This window comes from Engystomops pustulosus, chromosome 2 (assembly GCF_040894005.1).
Source record: "Engystomops pustulosus chromosome 2, aEngPut4.maternal, whole genome shotgun sequence".
Lineage (NCBI taxonomy): Eukaryota > Metazoa > Chordata > Amphibia > Anura > Leptodactylidae > Engystomops > Engystomops pustulosus.
This window is the reverse complement of record NC_092412.1, coordinates 5875786-5886550: the sequence shown is the minus strand read 5'-3', so window position 1 is coordinate 5886550 and position 10765 is coordinate 5875786. Positions and strand designations below refer to the sequence as shown.

General features: G+C 53.0%; 2 protein-coding genes across 2 annotated transcripts; both read left to right on the top strand.

The window, feature by feature from the left end:
- The first annotated feature begins 687 nt into the window (after window positions 1-687).
- On the top strand, window positions 688-4246 carry LOC140117160 (uncharacterized). Its single transcript, XM_072133640.1, has 4 exons — window positions 688-942; window positions 2164-3250; window positions 3348-3441; window positions 3539-4246. The coding sequence occupies exons 2-4, from the start codon at window positions 2996-2998 to the stop codon at window positions 4000-4002; spliced, it is 813 nt and encodes a 270-aa protein (XP_071989741.1). The 5' UTR covers window positions 688-942; window positions 2164-2995; the 3' UTR covers window positions 4003-4246.
- A 10-nt stretch (window positions 4247-4256) lies between these two features.
- On the top strand, window positions 4257-6545 carry LOC140117159 (uncharacterized). Its single transcript, XM_072133638.1, has 3 exons — window positions 4257-4491; window positions 4589-5346; window positions 5446-6545. Exons 2-3 carry the CDS (start codon window positions 5011-5013, stop codon window positions 5950-5952), a joined length of 843 nt encoding a protein of 280 aa, XP_071989739.1. The 5' UTR covers window positions 4257-4491; window positions 4589-5010; the 3' UTR covers window positions 5953-6545.
- Window positions 6546-10765: the final 4220 nt, after the last annotated feature.

Genomic DNA, 10765 nt, shown 5'->3' with positions numbered 1-10765 from the left:
ATCCCTTCCTCATCCAATCCCTTCCTCATCCAATCCCTTCCTCATCCAATCCCTTCCTCATCCAATCCCTTCCTCATCCAATCCCTTCCCTTCCTTGGTTGAACTTGATGGACATTTGTCTTTTTTATACCGTAGAAACTCTGTAACTACCTGGACCACACACATGGAGGAGCTCCCAGCCAATGGAAATGACAGATTATTTTACCCCAATTCTGTAAATACGTCCCCTGATCATTAATAATTATCTCTTTATTCTGTTTTTATGACATATTTTATTACACTCCAAACCTACTTTATAAATCTGCAGATTCTTGAATGCACCTGTGCATGGAAAATACATCCGTCCATCTATAGTTTATGGAATATTGTATGGATTCATAGACAGGATTTGTACGGACCTACTAGAGTGTAGATGGCGCGATAGTGAATAATCCCCAGAAACCCCCAATATGGCTGCACTTCCTGTTGTCACCTCCAAACATTGTCCACCATTTACATAACTACAGTGTGTACATACCTGGATAGTGGTGGGTGCATGGAATGTCACAGGATTCCAGCCAATTGTGATGTCATAATGCAGGGGGCGGGGCTACAGCAGTGGGCGGGGCTACAGCAGTGTGATGTCACAATGGCCCTAGGCTATAAAAGCCCCACCCGCCATCCACCTGGTGCCATTTGGTCCCCGCTAGTAGTGGAAGCAGGAGCTGAAACTATTAGTGGTCCTTATTGCATTTCTATTTCAAGTCTTTTCTTTGAGATCTTGATCTAGCGATTTTTCAACATCGCTGGGTAGGGGCTTTGCCTCCTGCCCTTTGTGGGCCTTAGGGCTCCCCCCAACCTTTTTAGGTTTTTTCCATATTTTACACATCTTTTCCTTTGACCACGAGCCTGAAGATCTTGTGTGTCTCATAATGGACCAGCGATCCCGGATGGCAGAGTCAGGTAAGCAGGAGCGTCGCTAGGACAAAAGATCCGGGGCCCATGTGTGAGGACATAACTTACTGGGGGGCTGTGTGGGGGGCATTATTGGGGGCTGTGTGAGGCACATTACTTGCTGGGGGGCTTTGTGGGCACATTACTTACTGGGGGTGTGTGAGGACATTACTTACTGGGGGGCTGTGTGGGGCACATTACTTTCTGGGGGTGTGTGAGGACATTACTTACTGGGAGCCTGTGTGGGGGGCATTATTGGGGGCTGTGTGAGGCACATTACTTACTGGGGGGTTGTGTGAGGACATTACTTAGTGGGGGGCTTTGTGGGCACATTACTTTCTGGGGGGCTGTGTGTGCACATTACTTACTGGGGGGGTGTGAGGACATTACGAACTGGGAGGCTGTGTGAGGACATTACTTACTGGGGGGCTGTGTGGGAGGCATTATTGGGGGCTGTGTGAGGCACATTACTTACTGGGGGCTGTGTGAGGATATTACTTACTGGGGGGCTTTGTGGGCACATTACTTACTGGGGGCTGTGTGAGGACATTACTTACTGGGCGGCTGTGTGAGGACATTACTGGGGGCTGTGTGGGGACATTACTGGGGGGCTGTGTGAGGACATCACTGAGGGGCCTTGTATGGGGACATTACTTACTGGGGGGGCTGTGTGGGGACATTACTTATGGAGGGGGGGCTGTGTGAGGACATTACTGGGGGGCTTTGTGAGGACATTACTTACTGGGGGGCTGTGTGGGGCCCATTACTTACTGGGGGGCTGTGTGAGGACATTACTTACTGGGGGGCTGTGTGAGGACATTACTTACTGGGGGCTGTGTGAGGACATTACTTACTGGGGGGGCTGTGTGGGGACATTACTTACTGGGGGGCTGTGCGGGGGGCTTTATTGGGGGCTGTGGGGGACATTCTTGGAGTGTGTTCACACTTGGCACTAGGACGGGCCTCGGTTTCATCTCATTTGCGTTTCCAGTAATACACATGTGATGGGTAACAAGCATCTGGTGTTGTTTAAATGCAAGACAAAGTGTGAGTGCAGCCTTACAGTATTTGGGGGGAGTGTGGTTTCTGTAGCTGTATATACTAGAAGTAAAGTTGTTATTGGCACAACCACATGTGAGGGGGTTATGTACAGGAGGGGGCATTACTGAAAGAGCGCTACATATGCATTGGCTCTAATACACTCTCAACTTTTCTATATTACATTTCTAGACTTTAGCCCGAGACGACGTCTCCGTTCGTCTAGGCAGCGTCTGCCAGCGCCAGACAATGAGAATAGCGTACCACGGACGGACCACCGGCCACACCGCCGCAGCCGCCAACAGCAACCGGGGCGCAGCCGTTCCCCACTTCGTCGAGAAGCAGCACCACGGAGTAGTGGCGAAATCTCCTCAGCAGTGCCCGCTCCAAACAGCATACGACAGCCGACGACCCATCCACTGCGCCGCAGAGGGCAACCACGCAACCGCTCTCCAAGCAGCCAAGAGTCTGAGGAAACACGGAATAGGCGCCAACCACGCAGACGTTCCCCATGGCTTACACACCCCGAGTTGGGTAGCCACAGACGCCAGTTGGACAGAGTGCGCAGCCGCTCTCCACACCATCCCGGTCATGAGGCAGCGCGTCATAGACGCCAAGTGGATAGAGTACCTATCCGCTCTCCACGCCGCCTAGAGCCTGAGGCACAAGTAGCACCAGAGCCTGAGCCACCAGTGCCTTCAGTGCCACCAGAGCCTGAGGCAGCGCCAAGGCCATCAGAACCTGAGGCTCCAGCACCACCAGAGCTTGAGCCACCAACACCACGAGAGCCTGAGGCATCGACTGTGCCAAGTGTAGTCATATCAACTGCAGCGCCAGGCCCTGTAGTGTCATCTGTGCCTACTGCACCAGCTAGGCAGGAAGATGAAGGCCCAACAACCAGTGGAATTACCACAACGCAGCGCCCCCAGAATACACGACCCCGCAGAGGGCTCGCTGGAAGATTGGAACGTCTGCAGATGATGAGCTACGCCTCAACTGATGATGCCAACTCATCCTGCATCATATGTATGGAAGATTTCATAGCAGAAGAGTCTGTAGCCAAGCTGCCCTGCAGTCATCACTTCCACCGTGGCTGCATCGTAAGGTGGATTGGAGAAAATATCAACTGCCCAATCTGCAGAGCACTCGTCTAAAAAGACAAGACGACCAGAATCCCTGGTGGTCTATCATCGCGCCACTTAAAGCTGCACATCACAGGGGCCTAAGCAAGAGCTTGCGTGGTTCACAATGTACCAGTGATCCCGGATCACAGAATCAGGTAAGTGGACACTTCTTCTGTAAGATGTATATCATCTGTCGTACACATATTATACATAGCTCTAATACACTCTCAAATTTCTATATTACATTTCTAGACTTTAGCCCGAGACGAAGTCTCCATTCGTCTAGGCAGCGTCTCCCAGCGCCAGACGATGAGAATAGCGTACCGTGCCCGGATCACAGAATCAGGTAAGTGGACATGTCTTCTGTAAGATGTATATCATCTGTCATACACATAATATACATAGATCTAATACACTCTCAAATTTCTATATTACATTTCTAGACTTTAGCCCGAGACGACATCTCCAATCGTCTAGGCAGCGTCTGCCAGCGCCAGACGATGAGAATAGCGTACCGTGGATGGACCACCGGCCCTGCCGCCGCAGCCGCCAACAACAGACGGGGCGCAGCCGTTCCCCACTCCGTCAAGAAGCAGCACCATGGAGTAGTGGGGAAATCTCATCAGCAGTGCCCGCTCCTAACAGCATACGACAGCGGACGACCCAACCACATCGCTGCAGAGGGCAACCACGCAGCCACTCTCTAAGCTGCCAAGAGTCTGAGGAAACTTGGAGCAGGCGTCAACCACGCAGCCGCTCTCCATGGCATACACACCCTGAGTCGGGGAGCCACAGACTCCAGGTGGACAGAGAGTGCTCAGCCTCTCTCCACACCATGCGGTTCATGAGGCAGCGCACCATAGATGCCAAGTGGATAGATTACCCATTCGCTCTCCACGCCGTCTAGAGCCTGAGGCTCCAGCACCACCAGAGCTTGAGCCACCAACACCACGAGAGCCTGAGGCATCAACTGTGCCAAGTGTACTCATATCAACTGCAGCGCCAGGCCCTGTAGTGTCATCTGTGCCTAGTGCTCCAGCTAGGCAGGAGGACGAAGGCCCAACCATAAGTGGTATTACCACAATGCAGCGCCCCCAGAACCCACGATGCCGGAGAGGGTGCGCTGGAAAATTGGAACATCTGCAGATGATGAGCTGCCAACTCATCCTGCTTCATATGTATGGATGACATCATAGCAGAAGATTCTGTAGCCAAGCTGCCCTGCAGTCATCACTTCCACCAGCTGCCCAATCTGCAGAGCACTCGTCTAACAAGACCAGAGGACCAGAATCCCCGGCGGTCTACCATCGCGCCTCTTAAAGCTGCACATCGCAGGGGCCTAAGCAAGAGCTTGCGTGGTTCATAATGGACCAGTGATCCCGGATCACAGAATTAGGTAAGTGGACACTTCTTCTGTAAGATGTATATCATCTGTTGTACACATATTATACATAGCTCTAATACACTCGCAAATTTCTATATTGCATTTCTAGACTTTAGCCCGAGGCGACATCTCCGTTCGTCTAGGCAGCGTCTTCTAGCTCCAGATGATGAGAATAGCATACCGCGGATGGACCGACGACCACGCCGCCGCAGCCGCCAACAACAAACAGGGCGCATCCGTTCCGCACTCCTTCGAGAAGCAGCACAACGGAGTAGTGGGGAAATCTCCTCAGCAGTGCTCCTAACAGCATACGACAGCGGATGACCCAACCACGCCGCTGCTCTCCATGGCATACACACCCTGAGTCGGGGAGCCACAGACGCCAAGTGGACCTAGTGCACAGCCTCTCTCCACACCATTCGGCTCATGAGGCAGGGCACCATAGACTCCAAGTGGATAGAGTACCCACCGCTCTCCAAGGCATCTAGAGCCTGAGGCACCAGCACCACCAGTGCTTGAGCCACCAACACCATGAGGGCATCGACTGTGCCAAGTGTAGTTATATTAACTGCAGCGCCTGGCCCTGTAGTGTCATCTGTGCCTACTGTGCCAGCTAGGAAGGAGGATGAAGGCCCAACCAGTGGTATTACCACAATGCAGCGCCCCCAGAACCCACAACGCCGGAGAGGGCGCGCTGGAAGATTGCAACTTCTGCAGATGATGAGCTACGCCCCAACTGATGATGCCAACTCATCCATCATCATATGTATGAAACTTTTCAGAGCAGAAGAGTCTGTAGCCAAGCCAAGTCATCACTTCCACCATGGCTGCATCGTAAAGGTGGATTGGAGAAAATGTCAGAATCAGGTAAGTGGACCCTTCTTCTGCAGGATGTATCATCTGTCATACACAACAAATTATACATAGGTCTAAATCACTCTCAATTTTTCTTTATTGAATTTCTAGACTTTAGCCCGAGATCACATCTCCGTTCGTCTGCGCAGCGTCTGCCAGTTCCAGCCGATGCCGAAACCAAACTGCGCATGGACCGCCGGCCACTCCGCCAAAGACCAAACACAGGACGCAGCCATTCTTCACTCCGTCGAGAAGCTGAAGCAGTGCCAGAGACTAATGCGGCAATTTCATCAGCAGAGCCAGCACATCCGCTCCTGGCAGCATACAACAGCGTACGTCCCAAAGATTGGAAGGCCCCCCATCACAGCGCCGCAGAGGCCAAACCGGCAGCCGCTCTCCATGGCATACACACCCCGAGTCATTGCGCCACTGAAGCCAAGCGGACAGAGTGCGCAGCCGCTCTCCACACCTTCTCGACTCGAGCATGAGACAGTGCCCCATAGACACCAAGTGGATAGTTTACCCTCTGCTCTCCACACCACCGCTCCACATCAGCGCCACCAGAGCCTGAGGCACCAGCACTGCCAGAGCCTGAGGCATCGGCTGGGCCAAGTGTAGCCATGTCATCTGCAGCACCAGGCCCTGTAGTGTCATCTGTGCCTACTGAGCCAGCTAGGCAGGAGAACGAAGGCCCAACCACCAGTGGTATTACCACAATGCAGCGTGGGAAGACTGGAATGTCTGCAGATGATGAGCTACGCCCCAACTGATGATGCTAACTCATCCTGCATCATATGCATGGAAGACTCCGTAGCAGAAGAGAAAGTAGCCAAGCTGCCCTACAGTCATCTCTTCCACCATGGCTGGATCATAAGGTGGACTGGAGAAAATGTCAGCTGCCCAATCTGCAAGCACTCGTCTGACAAGACCAAACAACCAGAATCCCCAGCCGGAGCATCTAAAAGCCGTCTACCATCATGCCGCATACAGCTGCACATCGTAGGGGCCTAAACCTTAGACAGAACCCATTCAGAAACATTACTGCCTCTGCGCCAGCCCCTCTGCAACTGCTAAGCCAGAGGCCAAACCAGGCATTTACACCATCCTCTGCGCCGGTCCTTTATCTACTGCGCCAGAGGCCACGCCAGAAAAACCACTGGAGATGGGCGAATCGATTTGAACCAAGTGGAACTCGATATGAATTTCACTGAAAAGTTTTTTTTTCCCCTTTTTTCAGCTAAATGGGCGCAAGCACAACGTGTTGCATGGGGCATATAACTCTGGGAAGGAGAAAGGAATAGTATTCTCAATTACATCTGCAGACCTGTAAGCCAATCAGCGATGGGCAGGCTTATGTGATGTCACACAGCCCTGTAAAAACCAGCCATTTTCAATCTCGGCACTTCACACTAGATTTAGCGTCTAGCTGTTGCTGCTGTACTATGCTGTAGCGATTTCTACTCGAATCCCAGATAGTGAAGTTCTTTTTAGTTACTGAATACAATAGGAAGAAATCTGTTCTAACCCTATGCAGCAGTATTCCAATACTTTTTGTTGCTAAAGTTGAGAGCAACTAAAAAGTGTCAAATTCACATAGTTTATAAACCACTATGTCAGACAGAGAGGTGGCAGGTGGAGCAGGCAGAGGTCGCAGCACAGTAAGGGGACGTCGCAGTAGGGGTGACTCTGTTAGGCCAGAACTGCCGTTGTCATCTAGCGGCAGTGTGTTGATCAAGAACCCAAAGTTTGCTGATTGGTTGACTGGGTCATCCAATTCCTCACATATAACATCTGACAACCCCAGCCAAGAGTCCGTGGGTTCCTCAGATACAATTAGTTGGCATGGCCCAGGAGCAGGTCAGAGGCTCTGACCTGTCCTCAACCAGCCTCTGTCTTGTTCCTTTCCCGCAGCTGCTTGGCAGTGAAGAGATGGGGAAGACATCCTCTGCTTCGTGCAGTAGGCAGGCTGTGCATACTGACACCGCTGAGGAGAGTAGCAGTTACAGTGAAACGCAAATTGACGATGATGTAGCCGATCGCACTTGGGTGTAGCCAGGGATTCATCATCATTGTGCGAAGAGAGTGTCAGCTTGCGCATCAGGCAGCGGAGCAGGCAGCAAGTCGCTACTGTGGCCGTGAGTCAGCAGGGTGGCAGCAGTGCAAGGACGGGAGCCAAACGGCCGCAGGGTACTTTCCCATTTCGCAGGTCCAAGTAAGCAGTGGCACAGGGGATCAGCGAGGTAGCAGCGGTAGTAGTCGATCAGTGCAGAGCAGCGGTAAAATCACCACCTTGGCGGTGTAGCAGTTTTTTGTGAAGACACCAGAGGAGCCGAGCTTATATATATGTCGAATCTGCAGGTAGAAAGCGTGTCCAGGGAGCTAACGTTGGCACCACGGCCCTGGGCCAACACATGCAGCGACACCATCCAATGGCCTGGGAGAAATGTGGAACAGATGTGGAGGTACATCCTGCCACCATAGCAGCATCAGTTAGCAGCACCCATGCTGTTTGTCTTTGACATCCCCTGGTCCTGATGCTCCTGCTCCTCGCTATGCATGGTGCGGGCAGTTGCTGAGCAAAGCAATTACAAAGAGACAACTGTATGCGTCCAACCATCCTAAGGTGCAGAAGCTGACTGTGCTCTTGTCCAAGTAGTTGGTACTGAAGTCCCTCCCTTTCCAAGTTGTGGACTCTGCACCCTTCAGAGAACTAATGGCTTGTACCGAACCAAGGTGGAGAGTTCCAAGCCGAAATTTATTTTCCAAAAAGACAGTGCCAGCCCTTCACCATTATGTACAACAGAAGGTGGGCCAGTCCTTGAGCTTAACTGTTTCTTCCAAGGTGTACGGCAGCGCGGACGTGTGGAGCTGTAACTACGGTCAGGGCCAGTAGATGTCCTTTACAGCCCACTCGGTGAATGTGCTTCCCGCCCAGCCACACCAACAACTTGAACAGGAGACGGGGCTTTTTCCTCCACGTTGTCAAACTGCTGCTCATGCGCCAGTGTCTGTCTCCTCTTCCTCCTTCTCCACCACCACCTCAGCCTCCACAAGTGCTTCTCCATCATACCACATGTGCAAGGCACAGCGGTGTCACGCAGTTCTACACCTGGTTTTCCTGAGCCAACGAATTCACACAGTGGAGGAACTGCTCCGTGTCATGCAACAAGAAATCAATGTGTGGCTTTCTCTGCGACAACTAAAAATCGGAACCATGGTGACAGACAATGGGAGGAACAACATGGTGTCCGCCCTGCACCGAGGAGGGATGGGCCATGCGCCCTGCATGGCGCACATGTTCAATCTGGTTGTCAACAGGTTGCTGAAGTCTTCCAGCAATCTGCAAGACGTTCTAAAATGGTCAGGACACTGTGCATGCACTTCAGCCATTCTTACAAAGCCAAGCACACCCTCCTCGAGTTACAGCAAAAGAACAGCCTCCATATGTTAGACCATCAGTATGAACAGAGAAAAGCAATTTATGATTTTTTGAACGGATGGAGGGTACCCCTGACTAATTAAGGAAGGTGTCTGGTGACTGGAGGCTGTGGTTATTTTGGGGAATAAGAGTTTTATTGGCCGTTCTTACCTTAATGCTAAGGGTGGGGGGAGGTGGGCTTATCCCTCCCCTCTGCTACCTCACCACGTTTCCCCGCCTAGTTACGTGGGGTATTATAAGTCCCTGTTTCCTGAACACCTACCTCTTGGCAGAGTTGGCACCGAAGCGCTGTGCGCTTGAGCTTTTGCAGTGTACAGGGTCTATTGCTGGGCGTCTGGAATCTGATGGAGGACCCCCTTGCTTTGGCACTCTGTGCCTGTATGCAGGTGGAGGGTGCAGGTTGGTTTGAGCAATTTGTGGCGTCCGTTCAGCCAGCGGCTTTCTGGTTCGGGGCACTGCGCACGGGGGCTATGGCGGTGGTGCGCGCCGCCAAGGCAATGAGGGACCGCGCTCCAGCCCGGCTTCTACTGCCGCTCCCCTTTCCCTCCCGGGTCCTCCCACTACTGAGGGGCCCTCAGCTACTCCTCATACAATACAGCTAGGGGTTGCCACCCCCTTTGTCCCTCCCCCTGCTCCTGCAGGGCCTGTATCGCAGGCTGGGGCTGCTGCCTCAGGATTTCCCCCCCATCCCCTTCAGGTTGCCCCTATTATAGCCCCTCCAGTGGATGTGTCATCTACGGGGTGCTATCGGAGGTCGCGCAGCCGGTCCTCCCAATTCCCTCCCGGGAATCCCGCAGGCGCTCCCGCCGCGGCTTTGCGGTGAATCTGTACAGAGAGAGTATGGGTTCAAGGACCAGATCGTCCAGGTAGCGGTCCCCATCCTCCTCTGGTGGGACCTCCGATGCCACGGCAGTGTCTGTTCGCAGGAGCCGGAGACGGCGAACTCGGGAGCAGCGCGAGTCGTGCAGGACGTCTGTTGCCGTCCAGCAGCCTCCTCCTGCTCCAGTGTCGGCAGCTCCAGTCGGGCCCACGGCAGCTGCAGCACAGCCATCAGCTAGTGAGTTTCAGTATGCGGGTGCTTGGGGTGCTGGGGGTAATCCATCTTTGGGTTCAGATATTGTTTCTTCATTGAGGGCGTTGCTTGATAAATACCCCACACTCCCTCTTCGACTCCGGCGGCCGGCCCAGCAGCTCCTGTTTGTGGGTGTTAGCCCCCTCGGGGCCCATATTCCTGATGAGGTGCGTGAAAAAATAACGGATACGTTGACATATGGTCCCTCATTTCCGTTGATCAACAAACAATAGATCGTGAGAGGGTGGTTGTTTCGGCAAGGCCGCAATACCGCAAGCCGAAGGTTGCGAAAACGATTAATTATTGGCTCCAGGCCTTTTCGGTTTTGGGTTGCGTGATAGGTGAGAAGCACCCTGAGAGCTGTTCGGAACTGTTCATTTACCAGGATGTGATTTATTCTTCTTATAAATCACACGGGGGTGCCGCTTGATGGCGGTACTATGAGGACTACCGTCGATGGTTGGCTTTGCATCCGGAAATGGGTTTCGGTACTAGGGCAGCGGACGTTTGGCTCCGTTTGATGGTGGCCCAGAGGCCTCCCTTTCAGCCAGCGCCCGCCAGAGCGGCAGGCAGCGCTGCCCATGTCTCGGTGGCCGCCAAGCGCCCTGAAGTTTGCTCGCTTTTTAACGAGGGTCACTGCAGGTTCTTTGGGTTGTGTAAATACAAACACGAGTGCTCCGCGTGCGGAGGGAACCATGCAGCCGTCAGGTGCTCCCGTCTGGCCCCCAGGCGCGATGGCACCTTGGCTCGACCAGTATCCTGATAATGAAACACCAGGCCAGCTGTGTTTCAGTTTTTCGTTCAGGTTTTTCATCCCGTTTCATTTTTTCCCTGTGGGTTCTTTTTCCGGTAACTTGAAGTCGGCCGCGGAGCATCCGGAAGCCCTGCGGGTTAAGTTTCCTAAGGAGGTTGAGTTGGGT